This window comes from Betta splendens, chromosome 2 (assembly GCF_900634795.4).
Source record: "Betta splendens chromosome 2, fBetSpl5.4, whole genome shotgun sequence".
Lineage (NCBI taxonomy): Eukaryota > Metazoa > Chordata > Actinopteri > Anabantiformes > Osphronemidae > Betta > Betta splendens.
Genome location: NC_040882.2, coordinates 4125434 through 4150380, shown reverse-complemented (window position 1 = coordinate 4150380; position 24947 = coordinate 4125434). Strand labels below are relative to the sequence as shown.

Genomic DNA, 24947 nt, shown 5'->3' with positions numbered 1-24947 from the left:
TTTTCTGGCTCTCATAGAAAGCCCTGCAATTATGAGCGATGTGGTGGTCACTGGAGGAAACCTTGCTACTGTATAATTTATCATGACGCGTGTCAGTGTTTCTTCCCACTCACGTTTCTCCTCCTGCAGTTTGTCTCTGATCATCTGCCTGATCCTCCTCTCCTTCCTCCTCTCCTCCTCCTCCTCGCTGGTCCCTGCGGCTGGCCGGTTAAGGGTCCCGTACCGCTCGGCTGCCTCTCGGGGGCTGAGCCAGGCCAGCGTGGAGACGCAGGAGACATAGTGGTTCTTCCACGCGCCGAACTCTTTTTCTGCAGGAGCGTAGGGAAGGAACCAGCCCCTGCGGATGCACCGGCCTGCCCACAGACAGTCCTGAAGGGGGCAGCAGAGCACGGCTTCAACCTTTTGCTCAAAACCCACAAACACATGTATTTTGGGATCAGGAGGTCACCTGCTCAGCGAGGACCCTCCAGTGCCAGCTGACCTGGGCCGCATTGCAGAGGTCGAGAGGGGTCAGAAATGACATCACATACAGGGACAGAAACCGGGGCAGGAGCGCGGTGAAGTCCGCTTTAGTCACAGGTACCGTCTCCGTTAGAACATCCCTGCAGAACCTGCTCAAACCGTCAGATTAAAACCTCCGCTCAAATAAGCAAGAGTTTAATATACGTGCATCTTACAATAATGCCCTCACTTGAGTTGAGAACTGGTGCAGCGCGTGAGCAGAGAGTGTAGGAAACCTTTTCTCTGCTTGTCAGACCACAGGTCAAACCAGTGGAACACGAGGTTCACCCTCTCCTCATATAACTGGAAGTACATAAAACACGACAGATGAGCTGATTCGGTTGTTATCCGACTTTACGAAAGACTTGGTTCCAGTGGCCCATAAACGCGAAGCTGTCACCCAGTCCATCCACCTGCCGTTATGCCTAATAAAAGCCAGTGTGCCCCGTTGGCCAACCTGTGCCCGTGTTCTCTGCTCCTCTAACCTGCAGGTTGCCAGTTCTGTTGTTCAGGGGCGTCCAGGTGCTGAAGCAGGTTTCGGAGCGCGCTTTATAGTCGGTCCCGCTGAGCTGCCACCGCTTCACCGAGTGAGGGCTCGACTTCAGGCTCGTCTCCATGCTAAAAAGCTCGCTTTGTTGGAGCTCCACTGATTCAGATGACGAGGGAAGGTCCGGCGGCGGAGCTGCTAAAACCCTAGCGACGCGTCAACAAAGGATGAGCGCATTCCTTCACACGGACCTTCCCCGCCGCGCATTAATAAGTAACGACCGACGGTGCCACGTAGTTGTCAACACCTACACTAGTCTTCCAAATACTATAACGCCCACAATAATTAATTGTTTTATTTAAATATTTATAATCTCTTTTTTTAAACTTTAGCTTTTCAAGATTTATCCACAAACTACCGGTAAAATACGGGTTAAAATTAAACGAGTCAGACAACACATTTATTCAGATCAATATTAAAACATTTTTAAATAAAATATTAAAATTACACCACACCTCACAACACTGGTTAAAGTAGGTGGTGAAAAAAGTAGGAAATACAATCAAAGCAGCATCAAATGATTATTTTAAAAGTGAGAATCCAAGGCTAAAACCTAAACAAGTCACAGAAGACATTTGATTCAATAAGGCAAAAGTAGTTAAATAAAAAAAAGTTAAGGCATGATTGTAATGTCAACCTTTGGATTACTCCATTCCAGTGTCAAACTGAAGAACGTGCAGAGAGTCTTGCATGTTGCATGAATATGTGCAAATATCAACACTAATTAATGTGTTGGTGAATATATCAGGCCACTCCCATCATATGCAAAACCACTAAGTGATGCAGGTTATTATTTTGCTAAGTCATGATGTCAGCTAAACACGACTAGTTTTAGATTTGTATTGGCTCACATAGAAGGCTTAACTGTATTTAACGCTCAGCTTCTACACAGTAAGCAGTCAAGTACCAATTTGTTAGCCTTCACCTTACAATATATTTATTCCCCTGTGCAGAAGGGGGCGCTGGTGAACACATCTGTAGTCACTTCTCCTATAATACTTTAAACAGAACCAACAATCTCGCTTCAGGTCCATCTTGAAGATGCACAGCAGCCTTTCTAGGTGGCAAAGAAATAAACAGCTGAAAAATAATGTTGAGAGGAGAAAAGAAAGTCAGGTACTGGCAGTCCTCGCGGCCTCCTGGGTGTCAGCTAGATTCAGCTTCTGACTGGAGAGACTGAGTCAAGAAAGAACAAATCCACAAATGAACGAATCTGAAGATCTGAAAAACATCAGTGCCAGGTACACACACACAAACAGGACAAATTATTTAACTCTGAAGACGTGTACCAAAGGATACATGGATGAACTCAGCTCCTCAAGCTGTAAATAAGCACATTTTATATCATTAAACATGCTAGTAGTCAGTGTGGTAATCCTGTATTATTTTAAAAAGGGACAATTTTCTTTTTATCTCCCCAACCAATTTTGAGAACATGAAGTTTGGTCTTTGCTGGCATCAAGAATAGCCTTCCCACATTACTGAACAGCTTTATCAAGAGCAACATGATGTAATGAGATTAATAACTGCATCACACTAGTTAATAATACAGAGCTGAGCCTGTCCTTCACGTATACCAGACTCACATTGAGAAGTAATTTGTCCATGTTGGTGTCACATGCCATTTTTCTCTGGTCCTCTGGCATTTCATCCACCTCTCCATACAGGTCAAAGTGCAAACGTGCCAGCTTCTCCTGCATCTCTCGCACATGCTCCATCTGGTCAATGGAGCACTCATTGCCTGAAAAACAGCAACAAAAACAGGAAGAGTTTAAGACACAACAAAAAGAAACTGAGCTGTGTAGTTTATGAAGCTGAATATTCTACGCAGTGATGCTAAAAAAGCAAAGGATTGTTTTGTTTGAGGTCCACATTACCAAACGCTTGAAGTTTCCCTGAGTGAAAGTCGTTGAGAAGACTGAGCAGGCCATTCTCCATCTCTTGCACGTCTGAAACATCAGTCAGAAACGAGTGCTGGATGACAGGAGCTGCCTGGCCTTGGCTCGCATTTGCTTTAGCACCCAAACCCAGCTGGTACCTGGGTTTATCGGACCTACAAAATAACGAAAACAGCAGAAAACCTTCAGAAAAAAAGATGCGTTCACGCTGAATTTCTTTTAGCAGTTGATTCAAACAACTCCTACCGCCTCGTCTTGCTCTTCTGGCTGGAGTGCGTGCCCATGTTATGGCCGTAACCGAGGTGCCGTCCGCCGGACAAAGCGCTGTTCTTCCGGCTGGAGCCACCGGTGGGAGCCGCGGTGTTCGTGGAGCTCCTGGTACTTTTTCTCTTTAGCTTACGCTCCTCCATAACGTCATATTACGGCGATGCCCGGCTGACCTTCTAAAGGTAGAAACAAGAAAATGTGACATTAACCACAAGAGCCGAATACTCCCACTGATCACGCAGGAGGGACGCGCCGACAGAAACTACTTTGCTTCGTGACCCTGCGGACGTTAGCTTCCTGTTAGCTCATCGGCTAAGAGTTACAGAACACAAACGCGTATTAAAAGTGTTTACTTACAGCTGCACATGAACGAAGCGACACCGGTTGTCCAAAAAGCTACAACACTTACACAATCGCGCAGTTGTTGTACGTAACACAACAGGCGGCTTAGCTAGCAAACAAACTCTCAAAACTTCCTGTTTTGGTGGAACGCAACCGGACCCCGTGAGGGTCAATTTCCAAACTTACGCTCACCCATTATCTACCTTTGTCAACTACCTACTCATGTGTAATTACAGCCACGCCTAGTTATATACGAGTGTGAAGAGTAGACTTAAGAACATTGTGTTTCTTTATTAAGTACTTCTCTGATATTTAACTTTCTCAGCGTTGATTATGCCTTGTAATGACATAAAGTATCCACAAGGGGGAGATAAGCGAACATCTAATAATAAACTCTTACTATTGCTTTTTTATTACATTTAGATAAATATGCTAAAAAAAGGGGCCACATACAGTTGAATCAAATGCACACGTTTTTATAAAATATAATATTTAATAATAATACACATTATAAGTCCAATACACTATTTAAACAGTAGTAAAAAACACTTTGCTGTGAATGAGTATAGTGTATTTCGAGGTCTGTAGATGATGTGCTCATGATAATAGCCTTGAATAGCTGAACAAATAGCTATTCTGTGAATCGTACATGGTCCCTCTGCGTTCACCGTGCTTATTGGCTTCATGCCTGAGTTATAAAGGGTTCCAATTTAGATTTTTTATTGTTTTGTACTCAGGTCATCTAATTTATTTATCTTATTATATGTTGGAAAAACACATGGCTCATATTTCTTGCCACCCATCATGTGTTACAGTGGCTATTTCCATCAGACTCAGAAGTCAGATTTGCTGCCGTTTTCTAATTTTGCACCATCACACCCTAAAATACTTTATTTTTTTTATAATTTTACTTTTACATTATTGTCTTATTTCAATTTTTTAAATTTGAAAAAAAAATAAAATTACAAATTCTCTACAAACCCCTCGAATCTTAGTAAAACGCACCCTGGAAAACAGCAATGTTGGCTGATTTGTCTTTCTCCCTTCTCTCTGGGTTGCATTGCATTTCCTGACTCTCTAGCTTTTGGTTTTTTCGCGTGTATGTGCTGTGCGACATTGGCTGAGTGAGGTGAACCAGGATAAAATGTTACAGATGTACAAATTTAGACTGTCGCATCCACAGAGCCATTAACTTAGCCAATGTATACACACACGCGCAGAGTAATACACACACACTCACCTATCTCTCATCCGTAATTGCAGTGTAGGTGCTGTTTAGAGAGCCAGCTACTAGTTACAGCCAATTCATGCTTTCCTCATGTGCACAACTGCGTGAATTGCAAACGAATGACAACTCGTTTAATTAAACACAGCGTTACTGTTAATTCTAAGTTACCTGCCTCTCTAATGCAGCATTATTCCACCGTTTTAACTGTTACTTTAGCCACCAAAGACATTGCAATCTGGAACTAAAATCATTCAAATGCATAAAACAAGAACAAAAACACATACAGAGAGAAAACCTGCATGAATGTAAAATTAGATTGAAAAAATACGTTGACATTTTTGTCGATAATAAATTATTCTAACATCTGTCTTTCACTCTGTAGACTCCAAATCAGAACAATATTGGCAAGAAGGCCACTCTGTTGTTTCCCTGTATGCACATGTTTCATGTACATTCCTGTTCAATACAGTATGTTCCCCAGTGTGACATGACACTCAGGGGACTTGTGAAGTAGACAGTGTGTGTGTGTGTGTGTGTGTGTGTGTGTGTGTGTGTGTGTGTGTGTGTGTGTGTGTGTGTGTGTGTGTGTGTGTGTGTGTGGCCGACTATTAGGAATCAGGGTTAAGCAGAAGGTTACAAGTGTGTCTGTGTGTGTGTTCATCTCGGCAGCTGTGACCCAAAATAAGACATGTTTTTATCCTGCCCTGCTCCTTCATCCACCCTCTGTACCCTTCACACACAAACACTGGCGTACTCACTTGAGCACCGCTTCCTATTAAAATTGCCTGGGTTTATATCCTCCCGCTTTCCTGTGTGAATAGATGTTCCGTGTGTGAAAGAGGCCGACGTCTTGTTCTTGTCTTCTGTTTGTCCTCCGCGCAAGGACAAGGAACAAGCACACAGATGTATATTGGACTGCGCATACAGAGAGAGAGCTGGCAGAGATGAATGGCGAAGGTGAGGAGGAGAAAGAAACGCGCTAATAGAAAGTAAAGAGGGAAAATCCATTTTTTTTATCAACATCACAGTTTTATATGAATTGAAGGGAAATTCATTTAGATGTGTCACTTCATTTTGCATGTTTGCCACCTCGCACCACAAGTTAAAACAAAAGTGGGAGAAAAAGAGAAATGCTATTCATAACAACCACTGCATTATCAACAAAGCAGATGCAATAGAACACTGCAGCAGAGGTGCTTTGAAGCCAGTCCAACTGCAGCAGCATTAAAATGCACCAATAACACAAATTTGGCAAGTTTCTCCATTTTTACTGTGCGCCTACAGCAGCCTGGCGATGCCAGTCGGCCTGGGAAGCAGCACAGCACTCCACAAACTTAGCGGAGCCGCTGAGCAGGAGCATAAATGGTTTGTAGCGATCTGATTCCTGATTCCTACCCGTTCTCTCCACGCTCTTTCCTTTAACTCCCTCTTTTTTTAAACTTTCGCCTCCCTCTCGTTCCGCTCCCCGTTCTCCCCCCTCTCCCTCCCACCCCCTCCCGTTCGCCTCTTACTGTCCTCTTCTCGCCACTCTGTAGAGGGTCCAAGTGACATTTGGCTGTCCCCTGCCTCGAGGGGTTCCAGGAGATGCAGACGTTTTTGGCAGACAGGCACAGGGACGCCTAGGGGTCCTGATGGGGACTCCTGGACCAGGAAGAGAAAAAAAAAAGGAGTACACACGATAAAATGCACCCGCAGTCAGGAACACACATTCGCGCATGCATAAGCAAACAATCGCACAAAACGGAGCTAGCGCGGACGCACGCGGACATGTGTAAACGCGTGCGCGCGCCAACACGCGTGCACCTTGCAATCAAACACGTGTAATGAAGACACAGTGGATGGTAAATGTGAGAAGGCGAGGGAAGCTGCCCCCACGGAAGCAGCGAATAAGCCGGGGCTGGAATTTGAATTGCTAAACTACTGCGCTTCAGCCTGTCCAGCTGACCCAGTCCCCGTCTCCAACACTGTCCCAACTTTATTTATTACAGCTTCTTTGGGCCGATAGTGATGTCAGATACGGGACGGATGCAAGGACGATTTCAAATGTTACTATCAAACGGCTATGGCCATATTCATTTGAGTAATGCGCTGCAGCTTTCAGCATTTCAAACGCATCCAGTTTGACTGACTGAATGAGTTCAGATTGTCCGTCCTCGTCTCCCGCTGCCGTCCCCCCTGAGATCACTCGTCTGTCTGTCTCCCAGATCTCTTCACAGAGATAATATGCTGGTCATCAGGGGAGCGACAGAGTGAGGGGAGATGGAGATGTAGGGCTAATTGCGGGGTACCGGAGCTCGTCAGCGAAGCACTGCCCGCTGTTTTGGCTCAGCCGTAATTACCTGGTAGCCACAGATGTTTCATGCCATTGTTGCACGCCCAGACGGAGCGGAAGGGACGGACAGATGGACCGAGAGGTGGGGAGGTATAAAGAGGGAGAGGCAGAGGCCAGTCTCCCAACCAGCTGCAAAGTTCCACTCGCGCGCAAAGAAACGGCGACAGACACTTTCTCTCCATTTATCCGTCCATCCTTTTACCCATTCTTTTATTCATCTCTTTCAATCCATTATCAAACCAACCCTTTTATATTTGCACCTTGAGTGTTGATGGGTGATAATAATTCGTTGTGTGCTCATGTGTGTGCGTGTGTGTGCGCGGGGTGCAGCCTTCCCACTGAGGCAGAACAAAGTAGCGTAATAACTCAGACAGTGAGCTGACCCACTCCGCTGCTCTCAAGTACACTTAATGGAGGTGTGTGTGTGAGTGTGTGTGTGTGTGTGTGGGTTATCACACATGTGCATCTATGTATGTGTCTGTCTGTGTGTTCTATTTGAATATGTGTACGTGCTTGTGCATGTCTGTAGATTTCCCTGTTTGTGTGCGTTTGTGTGTCCTATACTTCTGTGTGTGTGTGTGTTGGTGCGTGCGTCCGTTCAAATAGCTGATCCCCTCCAGAGGTGAATTGTTATGGATGCTGTTCTGTTGAAATTACTGTTATTTGTTTCCTTTAAAACAAGCTAATTGCAGCATAGTGGATTGCTGTGTGTGTGTGTGTGTGTGTGTGTGTGTGTGTGTGTGTGTGTGTGTGTGTGTGTGTGTGTGTGTGTGCGTGTGTGCGTGTGTGTGTCAATTTGCTTGCTTCCTTGTTTATTGTTTGTTTGTGTCGCATTGCAGACCCCTCTAATTTCTTCAGTATGGAAACATTTTCACTCTGGCGTCAAAACTCATTTTCCTGCAGCTGTTGGGCAGCAATTTCACTTGTTAGCCAAATTTTTTTCCCCACCGATTAACTCGGCTCTCGTTTAAAAGAAAGAAAATAAGTCATATGCACCGATAGATATGAATCTTACAAAGCCATAATGAATCATTTATACTTAATGCTGCAGCACAATAGAGAAGCGTTTCCATTCCACATTCCATTTAGAGTGAAGCGTTTAGAACCCGCGTGTTGATTTTACAAACCAGATTACTGGATACAATTGGCAACTTTAAACATCACAAGGACTAAATCCGGATGAATCCACTGTGCTCCACCAAGCCCGCCCCCCTCTGTGCTCTGCTGGGTTCTGAAATCCTCAACCGAACCGTGCCCACTTCAGACATTGGGAAGTAACAATAAATGAGACCTATAAATCAAATGTATGGAGTCTATTAATGATCCTAAACAACCACATCAAAGATCCCCTATTATCCACATTTCTCCCTTATACTTTTCTTTATATATTTCTGTTCAGAATCAGAACAATGAATTGATTCTTTTTGGGGGTTCTCCCCTTTGTGATGTCATCAGGGGTTTAGTAAGTGCTGTAGTCCGTCACCTGGCTCTGGCCAACCATGATTTATCACCACAGAGTTATTAACAGTCCATAGACCACCACATGTCTGTGATGTGGAGACGGGAGCTTTGACTCAAAACCAGTCAGAACTCACACATAAATTCCACATGATGTGGGACCTTTAAACATGGTGGAGACTGTGTTATATGCAGGCTTGTACTGTACGGCTGTACAATTTTTCCTGATCACAGACGTATCAGTACAGATTTTGATTTTATACTATCTGCCTTTTGTTTCTCTCTTTACTTTCCCTGCTCCTCAGCCGGTGGAGGCAGATGGACGCCTATCCTCAGCCTGTATCTACAGGGCATGTTCTCTGTGGCCTCTCTCCTCTGTCCCATTGTGCTGCTCAGGTGGGGTTTGTTTGGTTGTCTATTAGACTCTTATGCAGTTATTTTGAATGGGAATCAAAGCTGAAAGCCCAGTTCCATCACATCTTTTTTTATTATAAACCCATTGTGTGAGTGTGTAAAAACACATTAACCAAACAGGACTGGTGCTCACCAGAGCTGGAGGCTGTAGATCAACAAAAAATGGATTTGTATTGAGCCTTAAAACTAACAGTAATGTAGTGTAACTGTGGCCCTGAGATAGAGGGATGATCTAGGCTTTACCGATTCATCAGATCATCTAAATAACAACTAGTTGGATGAAAAAATTTGGAATGACTGAAAAATCACTGACCAAAAATTACATTAACCTAGTTTGCAAAAGAGAATAAGATGGTAATAAACTGAACAGCAGATCGCAAGTACTGTAGATTGAAGGTGGTCTAAAGTTACACGGCATCCTTGAATTGAACAGTAGCCCTTGATACAAGAAACACTTAATTAAGTGACTGTGTGAAACTGCTGGGAAATAGAGCAAGAAAGAAGAAAGTGAGCCCACGCTGGTGTTCAGCAGGTTAAGTGTGTGTGTCAGTGTAAAGTGGGACATCTCAGGCAGAGAGGCCACCCTCTCACAGGCATGCGTTTCTGCCAGGCAGGTGAGCCGGTGTCTTTATCTCTCCCTCCCTCCCTCCCTCTCTCTCTCTCTCTCTGTCTCACACACAGACACACACACACACACACACACACACACACACACACACACACACACACACACACACACACACACACCTGTGCCAGCTCCTTCACGTCCCCCTGGGCCAGGTACGTCTACATCCCATCTTTGTGTGGGAATGAAAGTGTGGCAGATCTGACGAGGAAGAAAAACACACACACACACACACACACACACACACACACACACACACACACACACACACACGCACGCACGCACACACGCACGCACGCACGCACGCACGCACACACACACACACACACACACACGCACACGGCATTCTCACAGGGAGAGGAGGAGGGACGAGGAGAGGAGAGGGAGAAGAAGAGGTGGCCTCGCCTTCCCTCTCATCCCTCAATCCAACACTTCTCCTCCTTTCGTTTGGTTCCATTCGTTCGTCAGTTCTTTCCGTTTTGTGCCGTTCCACGAGCGGCCGCTCTGTCTGTCTGTCTCTGCCTGAGCTCTTCTCCTGTCCTCCCTTTCTTTGCGCTCCATCCTTTTTCTCCCCCATCGCACCGCTCCCTTTCTTTCCCATCCATCCCCTCTTTCTCCTCGCCTCGTTCCAGTTTCCAAGTGCTTGGATGAGGGCTTACTGCTCCGGTCACTGCTCAGGGAGTACGGTGAGCTAAAGTAGGCTGCGAGTGGAACATCACACACGCACACAGGCGCACACACTTCAACAAACAAACGGAAGCGAGGGGCCCTTTCTCTTGCTCCAATTTCAATTGTGTCTTGTTTGCTACCTGCATATGTCTCTACCTTCTCCAGATCCCAGAGCTTATCTGTACACACAGCCTAGAAAGCATTATGAGGGCTGGTCTGACATCATACGTATCCAAACACCAAGCGCTCAGAGATAAGCCTCCATGCTTCTATCGCAATCAGTTACTCAGCACTCCGGGCCAAGCGAAGTTCGGCACAACACAACTGCGCTGAAGTTCAAACCAGCGCGTGAGAAGTTGTTATGTGATTCTTCCAAACGGGTGCTGCTGAATGAGTCTCAGTTTTATTCTAGTCACGTTGGATGTGAGGCATATCTGTGCTTTAAATCTATGCACAGGTTCATTCTAACATAAGGGACCAGTGGGGCCCGTTTGTGCAGCCAGACAAGGTGATTTCTCCTGATCCTGCTTTATGAAAAGATTAGTGTGGTTAGTTGTGTTCATCCTCAACTTCTCCTGCATTTTCCATCGTCACCCTCCTCTGCGTTGTTTCCACCATCACCGGTTCACGTATCGATTTCTTGGTCGCTCTCCAGGCCTGCGCTGACCTTTGGAGCAAGGTTCTCGTTCTTCAAGACTTCAAGAGCCGGGAGTGATTGATGTCCTAATCTTTGATATCCTCTGAAGATGCTGGCGTGTGGGTCGCTCGCTCGGCGCCTCCTACAGTTGAGGAACCAAAGGTCCTCAGGGTATTAGAGCCGGAGAGCAGGGCGGCAGCGCTCTCGCACGCGCGCACACACACTCGCAGGCGTCTCAGCGACCTCTCGGTGAGTTCAGTGGCAAGGCGTGGTGGGAGTAGTCGTTTGAACCTGCGGATCTTAAAGATCAGGCGCGCGCACACACACACACACACACACACACACACACACACACACACACACACACACACACACACACACACACACACACACACACAGCGCTAACAGAAGGGATCAGAACCGTTTGCATGCTCATGGGGTTCAGGGCTTGGACTGAAGGCAGGAAGTAGGAGGCAACAGAAGCAACACTGGTGTTAAATGAGCATTTAAAAGCTGTACAGTAGAGACACTGTCTTTACAAGAAGCGATGCCTTAGGCAGAAATAAGACTTGGACTATTATGTGGCAGGCAGCTGTATCAAGAAAATTGCTGTCAGTGAGTTGGAATCAGGTAATCATTAGTGCAAAATCAGCGGCAGGAGCAAAGAGAAAAAGAAGAACAAGGAGGAAAACAAAAGCCAGGATTTGAGTTATGTAAAGAGATAAAGACAGTGGAGGGGGGGAAGCGAGGAAGAGGGGAGAGATGAAGGAGAAAAGAGGAGTCTTTAATGTGCACGGGTCTTGTAAGGTCAGACTGGGACTGGGGAGGGGGGGAAAGGTTAGAGGAAAGGTTACCATGATTTATTTAATCACTGATCCATCACACACACACACACACACACACACACACACACACACACACACACACACACACACACACACACACACACACACACACACACACACACACACACACACAGCAGCCTAAATGCAGCCTTTATGCAGCCTAAACTGTCTGCAGCTTCTGATTCAGACAAAGAGACAAAACGATTGTATCATTGCTTATGCATAAGCATAAATCAAATGCAACTAAGTTAACAAACTGCAGAATTAAAGGCAGAGTTACTGTCCTGGATTAAATCCAGCATTAGAGGATTAAACTTTACAGGTGTACTGTTGAACTCTATAGTAAATTGGCCTGTGAGTGCATTTTAAAAAAGCAGAAGACCAATCTTGATTTTTGACCAAGATACACTATTGTTACTGTTCCCTAAACATCAAAACCCAACTTTCTTTATTGTTTCCTTCCGTTCACTTTATTAACAGCTGCAGAGGCTGACAGTGACTGCTACTGTACTGTCACAGCAACTGAATCTTGTGAACTCTGCATTGTATTTTTGGCCATGAGCGCTGGTTTTCCTGGAATATGCAGAGAGGCACAGGAAGACTAAAGAGAATAGCAGAGCGGCCTGTGCACGCAAAGGAACACTCATGAAATATGGACGACTTTGGAATAATCAATGTAATTAATGTTAGCATTGAAACAAAACGTCCACCTCTGCTGTCAGCGCGCGCGCACACACACACACACACACACACACACACACACACACACACACACACACACACACACACACACACACACACACACACACACACCTTAGACAGAGGGTGGGTAGATGGATGGGAAGGATGATGGGAGGATGAAAGTGGCGCGCTCGTTTTTTCCTGCCTTTTGTGGCACAGCGTGCCCCGAGGCAGAAATTTAACAGAGGGAAGAGATACAGACAGGAAGTGAAGGATGGAAAAAAAGGACGTTGCCAATCTCGCCACCCCCACGTCTCGCTCTCTGTGTTCGCTTTCCGTCGCCTTGCTTGAGGCCTCACTAGCCCTTTGTGGGGTGCAACCTTGGTGGCGGCCGAGCTGGTGTGAACGAGCAAGAAGCAGGCCATACGGGTGAGGCAGAGCGGGAAATAGACGCCGAGCTTCAAGGAGAGAGCTATGTAACCCTGGACGCGTCGCCGCGTCCCACCCCCCACACCGTCTGGGCTACATATGCGCTCCTTCACCCCTATCTCTTGGCCGGAGCCGGGGCCAGTGCCCCTGCCACCTTACCCAGGGCAAGGGCTGCATATGTCGGAAAGGTGGGCTCCACAGAGGGGGGGGGCGCGCGGCGCGGGCAGCAGATGGCTGAGCCCTAAGGCCGTCGCTGGTGTGGCCGGCGGTGGGGGGTAGAAGGTAGACGTGTGTGTGTGTGTGTGTGTGTGTGTGTGTGTGTGTGTGTGTGTGTGTGTGTGTGTGTGTGTGGGTGTGGGTGTGGGTGTGGGTGGTGGAGGAGAGTCCGTCTGTGCGTGTGCGGGTGTTTGTGCAGGTTTTCTGCTTGGAAGCTTGGATGGAGGGGCACCAGTGCAGAAGAACTTCTTCTGGTCACAGTGAGAGAACAGAGGAGGAGAAAGAGGGCGACTCCAACCAGAGCTACCTGCCCTTCACTGTTATTCACGCTAATCGCAAACGCTTATCATTGTCAGCAAAAGACGGCACTCAAACTAACTCATAATTTAGTCATTTATGTCCATCATTTTGTTTTCTTTTGATCACAAGGTTTTCTGAACCACCAAGTGTTTTAGTTGTTTGTGAACAAAAACAAATTTTTCTGGAGTTATTGAGAATCAAACAAATTGAAACCCAGTCAGTAGAGAAGCTGTTTGTCAGGTACTGTATGTATCACATATTTAGGTTTTCATTTATAACATTAACTCAGTTTAAGTTACAGCGATTCTGTGGTGTAAATAGTGCTTATCCTGTTAAATAGCTAGTTATCTGCATTCCGAGCGTATGGGTGTGTATCTATAAGGCCTCTGGCTCCCTGCGTCCTCGCCGCCCTCCAAGGAGGCAGGAGAGTATGTCCACCCGCCCCCACTCACACGTGGGACAGGAAAAAAGAAGCGAGTGGGGCAGAAGATATTGGTTCACCTTCATCTCTCCCACAATCCCGCTCTTCTGCTCCATTACAGATGAGGAGAGTGTCCCGAAGACGCTCGCAGGTATGACACAGCTGCCACGCTCTGAATCTCACACACACACACTCACTCACACTCACACACACACACACACACACACACACACACACACACACACACACACACACACACACACACACACACACACATGCAGGACTCACACCTTGCAGGTATGGGCCAGTTGCCATGCTCTAGATAATGGGCTGTTGAAGGTGCAGCTTGTTAGCCAGGCACAGCTGACATGCCAGACACACACACACACACACACACACACACACACACACACACACACACACACACACACACACACACACACACACACCAGCTCCTAGAGCCAAAAACTGAATGAAGACAAACCAAGGATGAAGTCATGTCTCAATCTTTTGTCTTCATCCCGTTCTCTTCTACCTCTCCCTCAGACAGATGGACCTGCTTCTCCTGATGTTTCTATTAAAATGACATTAACAGCCATAAAACTTGTGTTGGATCGTCCAGCAGCCCATTCATAACCATTTAGCTCGCACCTGTTCAGTGGGAAAAGTGCGTCTGTGGCAATTGCGTGTGTTCGTGTGTGCATGACTGTACTGTACTGAAGTCAGGTCTTTATTGCACACACACACACACACACACACACACACACACACACACACACACACACACACACACACACACACACACACACACACACACACACACACACACACCCCACAGACTCCCTGAAGGTCATCCCCTCTGAGAATGTCTGTTTGAAGTGAGGACCTCTGTCGTGAGCCGCTGGAGGCCTGATTCACTGTCAGGTGTGTTTGTCATCGTTTGGATTTTTACATATCTACATGTGCGAAGGTCTGCTCGTGCAAACGTTTGTGTGTGTGCTTTGGAAATCAGGTGCCACAGGTGGTGGGGTATCCATGCCTCCTGGTAATGGATACTAATGGCCCTGGGCAGGCCTCCGTGGAGCAGGCGGGTAGATTTGCCTGTTTGACCCCATCCTGCTGCCCTCACCCTGGGGGGGAGGGCCTGAGGGGTGGGAGGCCCTGTGGGGATCTGGGTCACCATCAGAATGGATAATGCTCAATATAAAAACAAACCGAAAGCACACAAGCTCCCATCATAAAAATGCTGTTTTTTGGCTTCTGAGTCATCAATATTACTGCTAAAAGTCTAAGAGAAGAGAAGAAGATGCATTGACATTTCTATTTGTCCGTATCTGTAAAGGTTCTGCAGAGCAACCAGCCTCCGAAGCCAAGAGCGGCTGGATTGGTTCTTCCCTTTCTCTCCTTCTGTCTCCAAGTAGGTGAATGTCAAAAAGGGGAGAGAGGTTCAGGTAAACAGGGCTCTCAGGGGAGAGGTGACCTTTGGGTTCACAGTCAGGGGGACAAAAAGAGGAGGGAGAGGAAAGGAAACCTGAGCGGCGAGAGCAAGGCCGAGTGCAGAGAAACGAGAGCAAATGGCTGGAAAAGATGGAGACGGGAACAAAATGAGCCTGGATGCTTCATATTAGGAAGATTCCATGTCTGTGGGTGGAGTTGAATATAATGAAAGGTCTTAAGTCAACACCACCTTTGTTAATGTGTTCAAATACAAGAGGATGATGATGCCAGATGCTCCCAGTGATGAAGGTGCCTCGGTTGTGATTGTGAATAGCGCTACAGAGTTACACTACATGGATGCGCACGTCCCGCTGCTGCTCCTCTCTGCAGGGAGCCGCCACCGCTCATCGCACCGACGCCACCGCTCGTCTGTGAGGCTCTGTGGGAACGCTCAGCGAACAAAGTAACAGATTATCACTTTGAGCCCTTTGTCTCTCCACCGCTTCCTCGCCCTCGTTTCTCAGCTGGCAGCCACACTTCCCCCTTCTCTGCGCTCCGTTCTCCCTGGCTCCTCTCTCTGACGCACGCTCCCTCGCCGCCTCCCTGTCTCCCACCGTGGCGGGCAGACATCAGTAGCCCTAGGGAAGTGCTTCGCTGTGGGAAGGAGCCTTGGCTTTAAGTGGCTCTAAGTGGCTCTCGCTGTTTGTCTCTTTGGTTGTTTATTTTCTCCTTCGCTCGCCCTGGGCAGGGAGGAGAGAGGGACACTTAGTGTCGGGGAAATCACAGTGTGGCCAGGCAGGGAGGTTTAATACCGCTTAGTAGCCTGCAGAGTTCACATGTGAGGGAGGCACAGAGAGACAAAGTGCAAGTGTGTATAAGTTTATTATGGCACGTTTTGCGTGTTGGGTGTGTGTGTGTGTGTTTGTCATTTTGTCATTAGAAATGTTATAAAGATGTCAGAGGGCTTGTGTGCCTTTTACTATGTTGTTGTAATTATAGTGTGTGTTGGTATTGACAGAGCCAAAAGGTCCAGGTATGACCTTCTAAGATGACATTATTTGCCATTGATTTGCCTCTGTTTCATATTTTGTCTCACTGGGACCACTGTACCAACAATCGCCCTCCATTGTTCTGTTTTTAAAGACAAACAGCTACACCACGCTCCCTCATGAAAAAGGCAAAACAATCGCGTTATTGGTCCGAGCTCCGAATCGGGCCTGGAATTTCTCACCTGACCCGTCCAAAGGCCAAGTGCCTTTGTTCAGATTCAGCATTAGTGAAGTGGGAGTTTGAAGCTAACTCATTTAGGTTGTGACGGTGGCCACTAACGATGCTGCGATGAGAGAAACACATCAGGTTGATGTGAGATAGTGGAACAAAACCTACTAAAAACCACACCCTTGCCTACAGTACTTACAGTACAACTACATTAGTGTTCATTCAGTTAGTAGTAGATCATCTGGCTTAGCTGCTAATGCTGCAGCTATGGTGAAACCATATCGCTGAGTTTGTTTAAGTTTTGTTTATAAATGAGCTCCAGTAAAACAGACAGACTGTGGATCTGTCCATGGTGCTGATTATGAGACGCAACCAAGACCCTACGGTATACCACATCTGAGGGCTTAATGTTGTCTAACCCTAGCATTAAATACAAAATTACTTGACACAAGCAACTGGACACTGATGGTGTCTTCCATGGATTTTATGCTGCTGTTCTTCCAGCTTTAGGGAACTGAGCTGATTCCAAACCAGTCAAATCACTTCTTTTGCTTTTATTTACACTATTCATGTGTCTGTCTTTGTTTTTGGCCTTACATGTCCTGCACTAATCGTCTCAGAATGAACTAACTTCCCTTCCACTTTTTTGGCACGAGTAAGTGTTGCCCAAAGTTTAAGGCGAATAAGAGTTTAATTTGATAAAAGTGGTGCAGTGAATTCATGTGAACTGCCAGCGAGCATGTGTTTGTAAATGCACGTTTCCAAGAACCTAAACGAGTGCATCTTAGTGTGTAATGCGCACAAGGCCGGGCAGATGTACGGAGGGAAATTAGCGCTCTCTTAAACACTCGCCTCACCTCAAACACACACCTCGCAAATGAACACTTCCACATGGTAATGAGGATTACCTGCATGACCTCACACGGCACTTCTCTTCCTCTTGCCAACGCGTACAGCGCACACACACTTGCACAGTTGCTCATCTGTCCTTGTTCCATCCTCCCTCTACCACTCTTTCTTGTTCTCATCCTTGTTTTTTCTCTCTCTCACACACGCGCGCACACACACACACACCCCTTCAGTGTCCTAGTGGTCTCAACCTGAGCAGCAAATGAACACAATTAGCCACGGCTCCACAAACACACACTGGGGTATTGTTCTGCTCACACTCACTCAGACCTTAATCTGGTGCTCCGGAGGGACCTTGTGTGTGTGTGTGTGATTGTGAGTGCGAGTGTGTGTGTGTGTGTGTAGGCAGTCAAGGGGAAGCATCGCAGAGCCCAGCTGACAGAAGGGGCTTCCAGGCCTTTTTCCCTCAGAGGTTTCCACGATGATGATCAACTCCTCGCGCCTTAGTCCTTGCTATGTTCGCCTCAGTAGCCACACACACACACACACACACACACACACACACACACACCCTCTTTGAGCAAAGGCCTGTTCAGCTTGACTGCATTTCAGCCTTCGGTCAGAGACAGATGTTACAGGGTGAGCAAAGGCATTGAGTCACAAGTTACTGTTCTCAACAGCAGGTTGAGCCTCGGGTCATTATTAGCGCGTGCACACACACACACACACACACCACACGCACACACACTGAGCAGTGGACTTAATCACTACATTGCGTATCTACTGACTGCTTGTTGTTTCTTCCCCTTGAGCAAGTGTGTGCGCTGCTTGCCTAATTAGACAGCAGGTATCTGCCTGACAAGATTTCTTGCAAGAACACCTACACAAGCGGCTGCCTAATGACTGCACTTTAAGATGCCCGCCGGGCCTCTCCAGAGGAGGTGAGGGCCTTCAAAGCCAGGACTCTGTTCAGTGGCTCGGGGCCAGTCGCCACAGTCAGACCTGCAGCCTGTGGCATGTAGTGCTTCGCTGCTAAATGACTAAAGCCCAGCACCCGCACAACTAAGTCATCAATTAAATCAATTGAGCACAGGAAACGCGAGGACTGCAAAACCCAAATTACTACTCTGTTGTGCTATAGAATTCAATTAACCGTAAATAATAAAAATACGGTAGACATGAGGTCGACTTAACTCTGACCTCTGACCAGCAAAATCCAGTTAGTTCATCTTTGTCCTTTTGTGCAAAAATAGAGGAGGTTCTTGTGTGTGATTTGCACACACGGACAATCTAGGGCATAAAAGTATTTAAAATATTATTACATAATATCTGAAACTATTTTCACGGATAGGAATCGAAGGGCGGATGAAGACAATGGCTGGAGAAAATCATTTTTACAGGAATAAATACAGCGGAGGCTCTTGAATAAGTCGTGCGGGCCAACTTTCAAGCCTTAAACCAATAAAAGGAACTATTTATGATATCACTGATCCCGTGGTCTGTTTGTGCTCCTGCTTTTCATTCAGCCGCTCTCTGACTGGCAGGAACCTCCTTTGTCTCGCAGCCATGAGAGACGGTGACAGAGAGAGTTGTGGCATGTCTGCCAATTTGACTCTGCCGTGTTTACAATGACCTTCCCTTCAGTGCGAGGTGCTGTTCGAGTGCCTCTGTCACCATGACAACTGGACATTTTGTAGTGGCCACTTTGGCGTCTTTTTGCATGTCATTAGCGTTTTTCAGGCGCAAGGTGGTGATCGGACTGTCCGTTTTTCACCCTTTGAATGCAACACACTCCGTAGGAATCGGTACCTGAAGTGGATCAAATAACATTGATCTGCAACTCTTTTTGCAGGAATCGGCCTAAAAATGATTCTAAGAAGGCAGAATTATATTCTAAACGCAGCTGCGAGATGAAAGGCGTTTTAATGGAGAGCTTTTTGGTCCTGTGAGCGACAGTGAGAGGATCCCAGCCCTGTGAAGCACCGCGGTGGCATTTGGAGTGGACGCACACAGGCCCCCCACACCCAAACACGCACACGCTTCGCCATTACCATCTCTACATCGAGCCAGAGCTCCGGCTCAAAGTGCACCAGATGTGCTCGCTTGTGCAATTATTCCAGCAAAGACACTGACTCGGATAGTTTTCTGTCAGCGCTCCTGTGTGTACATACGCTCTTGTTGGAGCTGTAAATGTCTTCCATTGGAGCTGCTGGCTGACCTTCCGGCTCTCACTTTTTCATGTTTAGCCTTTCCCAGCGTTCTCACCTTTCCTGCCAAGTCAACTGTCGTCTCTGCGTCTCGTTTTCTGCCAGGTTGTCCTGATTTTGTATTTGTATTTCTCCTTATTCCGTTTCTATTATATCTCAGTGTTGCTGTAAGCATAATTTTCCTGGCATTGTTCTTATTGTTTATGGATTTTAAATGGTGATAAATGTTTAATTGTTGTAGTTGTAAATAAAGGTCTTCACAGCGGTGCCTTCGCATACACAAGAAGGAGCTAATGAAAAGTATAAATAGAAACACACCGAGCCTCCGGTTAAAGTGTCTGTTAGCTTTGTCACCGCCCTGTTCCCTTCACTTCACGTGACAGCGGTGCCAGCTTTGTTTGGGTAAATTGCTGCAGAGTCATTTGCATATGTCCGTCCTGTGCTTACAACTTCACATTGTTTTTAATCTGAAAATATGCTAATGCTTTTAGTGTGCGCCCTACTCCAGTGTGTGTGTGTGTGTGTGTGTGTGTGTGTGTGTGTGTGTGTGTGTGTGTGTGTGTGTGTGTGTGTGTGCACACAAGGCCTTGTAATAACAGCACAAGGAGACAGTGACAAAGGTGAGCGCACGTGTCGGGTTAACACTATTACAGCAAGTCCATTTGCATTAGTCCATATGCTGCTGCACAGCTGAAGTGCTGACCTGGGATCAGAGCATCCCGGTGCCTGTGTGGACCGACAGCGCCGGGCGGATGGAGAACGGGCAGCACTGTGACAGTCTGACCTGGCATGGGGAATAGCTCAGAAATTCCCCCTGGGCGACGGTGCAGGGAGGGAGCTGACCCGGCACGGGCTCCGGCGTGACCCAGAGTTAACTGGAGATTACAGTGTATTAGTTAACGGGGTAAACAACAATCTTCCTGCCAGTCAGCAAGAAGAGGAGTGCATTTATTAGCAGAGACAAGGAAGACAAGGAAATGCAAAACGATTATGTGATGAATGAGTCACTAGGAGGCCGCTCTCTCCATCCTCTGCTCCTCTCTCCTTCACTTTGCCTCCACTCAGCCCTCGTACTCCTCCATCTCCGCGTCCTCTGGCTTCTCTCCCTCTCCCTGTAAGTGTTGCCTTTCTCCTCGTCTGTGCTCCTGCCTCCAATTAAACGTGTAGGCGTTTTATCCTGTGATTAGTATCTTGGTTGTGCGGTGGGCAGACTCATTATCTATGCGCCCCGTTTGTAAAAGCCTTAACGATGCCTAACGAGACGTCTAATCAGACTGGTTTTAGCCACAAAGGGCTAATTGCAGCTGTTGCTTCTGCGCTCTGCGAGGCCGATGGAAGCAGCAAGAAAACCTGCTTGGCTTGTTGGGTAATTTTGAAAATGCACAAAATGCGCACAATAAAAGTACAAACACACAGATGCGTTTTTGGTGTGTGTGTGTGTGTGTGTGTGCATGCGTGTGTGTGTGTGTGTGTGTGTGAGTGGGCTTCACAGAGGGGAATCTCTCTCTGTGCCTGCTAGTCATCACAGAGCTGCAGGTTTGACATAACGGGATGACGAAAAGGCCTGTGAATGCCTCAGGTATCGACGCACATACACACACACACACACACACACACATACACACACACCTCAGCTCTAAAAGGGTTTAGCATATAAATACAAACTGGGCAGTAGCACAAATAAGCACAATAGAGTTCTAAGTGTGTGTGTTTGTGCATATGTGAGTGGGTGTGTGCATGTGTTCAGATCTCTTTGTTGATGTTCTCTCTGATTCTGTGCCAGCATCACATCCATCTGTCTCTGCAACACACACACACACACACACACACACACACACACACACACACACACACACACACACACACACACACACACACACACACACACACACACACACACAGGTAATGCGATTTATTTTTGTACATTTAAAACCAAACAAGCAGTTTTTGTCTCATGGAGCGTCCTGACACACCTGAGTAGTTTTTTTTCCAGTTCACCTTCCCTCAGCATTGAACCACAATGGTCTAAACTACACACATCAATCATCAACCAGTCCCACTATACACAGGGAAACCGGGCAAACCCACAGAGACACAATCACTGGTCTATTACTAGACTGTGACACAGTTTAGACACTCACACTGATGTAGGAATGTTTGTGGTTCTCGACCAAAATAAATTAACACTAAAGTAATGACAAGTTTAATTGTCACTATTACGAATGATTGAACCATATAAACCTGTTAAGAACACAGTCATGGATTATGTGTTACAGAGGCACCTGTTGTGCAGCCTTTGGTTGTCGGGTCAATCACATCTGACCCCAGGAGGCTGCAGGATGGACTTCACTTTGTGGCTGCGCATTGCACTCATTCATGATTGGTTTATTTTAAGTAGTTGGACAATGTTCCAAAGAATATAAGAGCAGGCAACTCACTGATACTGTATTAGTAGCTTGCACTGTACATTCATTAAAGTCATTGAAAGCATTTGAGTGATTTTGGAATTTTTACGTGCACAATTTATATTTGTACGACATAAAGAAGCACCTTTTTTCCCTCCCTGGGGATATTTTTGTGTATCCTGCAGCCTCAGAACATTTTACAGGCCACTCTAGATCGCTTGACGAGCCTGTTGAATTATTTGCAGGGAGCCGCCATTGCCAGATTTGACCAGTAGGTGGAGACATCTTCAGTCAGACAACCCACCACGTCCGCTCCTGCACTCCAGCATCCCTTTTACTCCACAGAATGAAACCTGATGTCGAAGTTCACCTAGAATCTTTGTACCCAAATGACTCAAGAATAGAGTTAAACACAAACAACGTTGTTTATACTCGATCTTTATGCATTTCTACGCAAGTATGCAGTGTGTTAAATGTGACACAGATCATCCAGAGGAGAGAAGAGGTTGGTCATGGCCGTGATCTATGCTTTTTTTTGTTGGAATAATTCAAAGAGCAGATAAAAGTGCTCACGTTTGTATTTAGTGAATAAAAATAGTTATTCCTCAATTCTCTGTCGTCTTTCAGCCCAGCTCTCCTGAGGCTCTCCTGGAGTGTATTTTATTTGTCCTGCCTGAGAGCGCTTATCACATGGCATCTCTCTCTGTGTGTGTGTGTGCGTGTGCGTGCGTGCGTGCGTGTGCGCGTGCGTGTGTGTGTGTGTGCGTGTGTGCGTGCGCATGTGTGTGTGTGTGCGTGCGCATGTGTGTGTGCGCATGTGTGTGTGCGTCCGCAGCGTTCAGTGGGTCCTCTTTTGTTCAGTTCAGTAAGTATGTCTCTGTGTGTGTTGACCTGATAATCTGTGTGCTTTATAGAGTGCTGTTCACACATTGGTCTCCACTCTGATCCCAAACCCAAACACAGACCTCCCTCCCTCCCTCCATCAACACACCCTCCCACAGCTACAGTATCCCTCCATCCTGTGATTAACAAATGCCTCGTCTTTCTCCCCCGGTTCGACTTTCGTTGTGGGGTTGAAGCGGGACAGTGAAGCGCCTCGACGCCTCTGTTTAAACGCTAAGTCGCAAGGAAATGGGTTTCCATCCAGTAACGCACGCAACTTGCGTTTCTCCCGTCTCTTTTAAGTAGATCGACCTCTCCGTATTAATCTTCGCAGCTTGACCCGTCTGTTTCTCTTTCTCTCTTTTTCCCAGAGGCCAACTGTGCTGATCACACACCGCATCCTACACAGATCCCAAACTCAAACACAGATTCTTTATCAGAGAACACACACCCACATAATCCCTGAATAACCACACCTGTGAGCGTGTGATGTCGTGTGTGAGCGCGTGTATGCTAATTCTCCTCCGCTCTTGTGAATACATGACTATGGAAACTGTGTCTTGAAGAAACACTGTGCAGACGTGTAGTCATGTATCACCTCTCACTGTAGATCACATCAAGTCTCGATAGAGTTTTAGATGAGATTGGATCTGTCTCTATTAATCCCACAATGGGCAAATTTCTTTGTTTTGCGATATAACATCAACAACAACAAAAACAACAGACAGAAACAAAAGAGAGCAAAACGGGTCATTTATTTAACTGTACATGTTTGGTCACTGAGTTAACAGGTGAACCACAGCAATATCAGCATCTCATCTTCACAGGTTCCATTTCCAAATGACGCCGATGAGACAAAGTAGCAATAAACGTCTAATGATTAAATGGGGCGCACTGAGGTTTCCTTGTTGATGTCAATTATATCTTTAATTAGTGCATGTGTAATGTAAATACAGTCTGTTTTGATTGCTCCTGCGCCTCCTGTCCCACGGTAAAACAGATTTTCTCCCTCATTAGGCAGTTACTCCTTCAAGTGCCTCCATCCCCGAGGACCTGCCCTGGACGAGCCAGTGTGTGTGTGTGTGTGTGTGTGTGTGTGTGTGTGTGTGTGTGTGTGTGTGTGTGTGTGTGTGACGCGATGAGAGAGGAAGCATATGGATCTCGATGGGAAAGAACTCTGAACGAATGTACAGCACGAATAAGAAAAGAACAGAGTCGGTGCTTAAAGGAGTGCGGTCAGTAAACTTCTGCTTCTGTTCATGTTAACACAGCTTTTATCCACCTCAGAGAAAAGTCATAAATCATGTAATCACCGACATTATTAGACACGTCCCAGTCTACTGACCTATTCTCCACAGTCAAATTTTGATTGCTCCTTTACAGGAGCTGCTGTCGTGGTTAGAGATGTCATCATTTATGTCCCGTCATTATTTCCATGAAAGCTGAGGCACATGAAAGGAACTGGGTTATTTGAATAGGAGCCAGCTAAAATGTCCCTTAAATGCTACAAATAGATTTTGGTGAATTATTGTAGTTTTTTCAAGTTGTGGCCTTTATGCAAACACGAGTGGACAGCGTGTCTGACAGCGCTGTCTTCACGGGACGTGGGCGTCTGCTGCGCCGATGTCACGTTGGCGGAGGACGCGGACGACGACCGAAGAGGAGGAGACGGGAAGCAGCTCAGAGTGTCAGGAGTGACAAACGCGCACAAGTCGGTGAGAAAGCGAGGGAGAGGTGCCATGTGCTGCACACCTGAGCCCTGAGAAAAGGAGGGAGAGCCGGGTTCGGGGTGCGGGATGAGGAGGAGGAGGAAGTGGGGGAGGGAGGGGGGAATCAGTTCCACTACACGCTCATTACCACCTATTCATCTGGAAGACATCTCTGAACAGATACACTGCTGGCCAACGCACACGCACTGGCTCATCCTGTGTGTGTGTGTGTGTGTGTGTGTGTGTGTGTGTGTGTGTGTGTGTGTGTGTGTGTAGGGAACGTCAAAGCTTTTTTTTCCCCACATATTCTAATAAGACGAGCGTCCCTATAATGACCCATATTTACACCGTTTTCCCCTCTGCTGATGAGAAACGCTGCGTGACGTCCGTTCTCCTCCGCTGCTCTTACTTTGAAGCACGTGGCGGCAAT

General features: G+C 46.6%; 2 protein-coding genes across 2 annotated transcripts in view; both read right to left on the bottom strand.

The window, feature by feature from the left end:
- The window catches only part of LOC114842760 (epithelial cell-transforming sequence 2 oncogene-like), a 5976-nt gene extending 4695 nt beyond the window's left edge, over window positions 1-1281 (bottom strand). Inside the window, exons 1-5 of the mRNA XM_055504290.1 lie at window positions 987-1281; window positions 692-804; window positions 449-611; window positions 114-369; window positions 1-23 (exon numbers count right to left, since the gene is read on the bottom strand). The exon at window positions 1-23 is cut by the window's left edge and continues 179 nt beyond it. Coding sequence (XP_055360265.1) covers window positions 1-23; window positions 114-369; window positions 449-611; window positions 692-804; window positions 987-1118 — 687 coding nt within the window. The 5' untranslated portion in view covers window positions 1119-1281. The remainder of the gene's footprint in view (window positions 24-113; window positions 370-448; window positions 612-691; window positions 805-986) is intronic.
- A 145-nt stretch (window positions 1282-1426) lies between these two features.
- ccdc28a (coiled-coil domain containing 28A) lies at window positions 1427-3730 on the bottom strand. The gene is made up of 6 exons (XM_029128619.3): window positions 3571-3730; window positions 3193-3389; window positions 2926-3101; window positions 2635-2789; window positions 2348-2370; window positions 1427-2215 (listed from the first exon to the last, which is right to left on the bottom strand). The coding sequence occupies exons 2-6, from the start codon at window positions 3354-3356 to the stop codon at window positions 2161-2163; spliced, it is 573 nt and encodes a 190-aa protein (XP_028984452.1). The 5' UTR covers window positions 3357-3389; window positions 3571-3730; the 3' UTR covers window positions 1427-2160.
- Between the last annotated feature and the right edge of the window lie 21217 nt (window positions 3731-24947).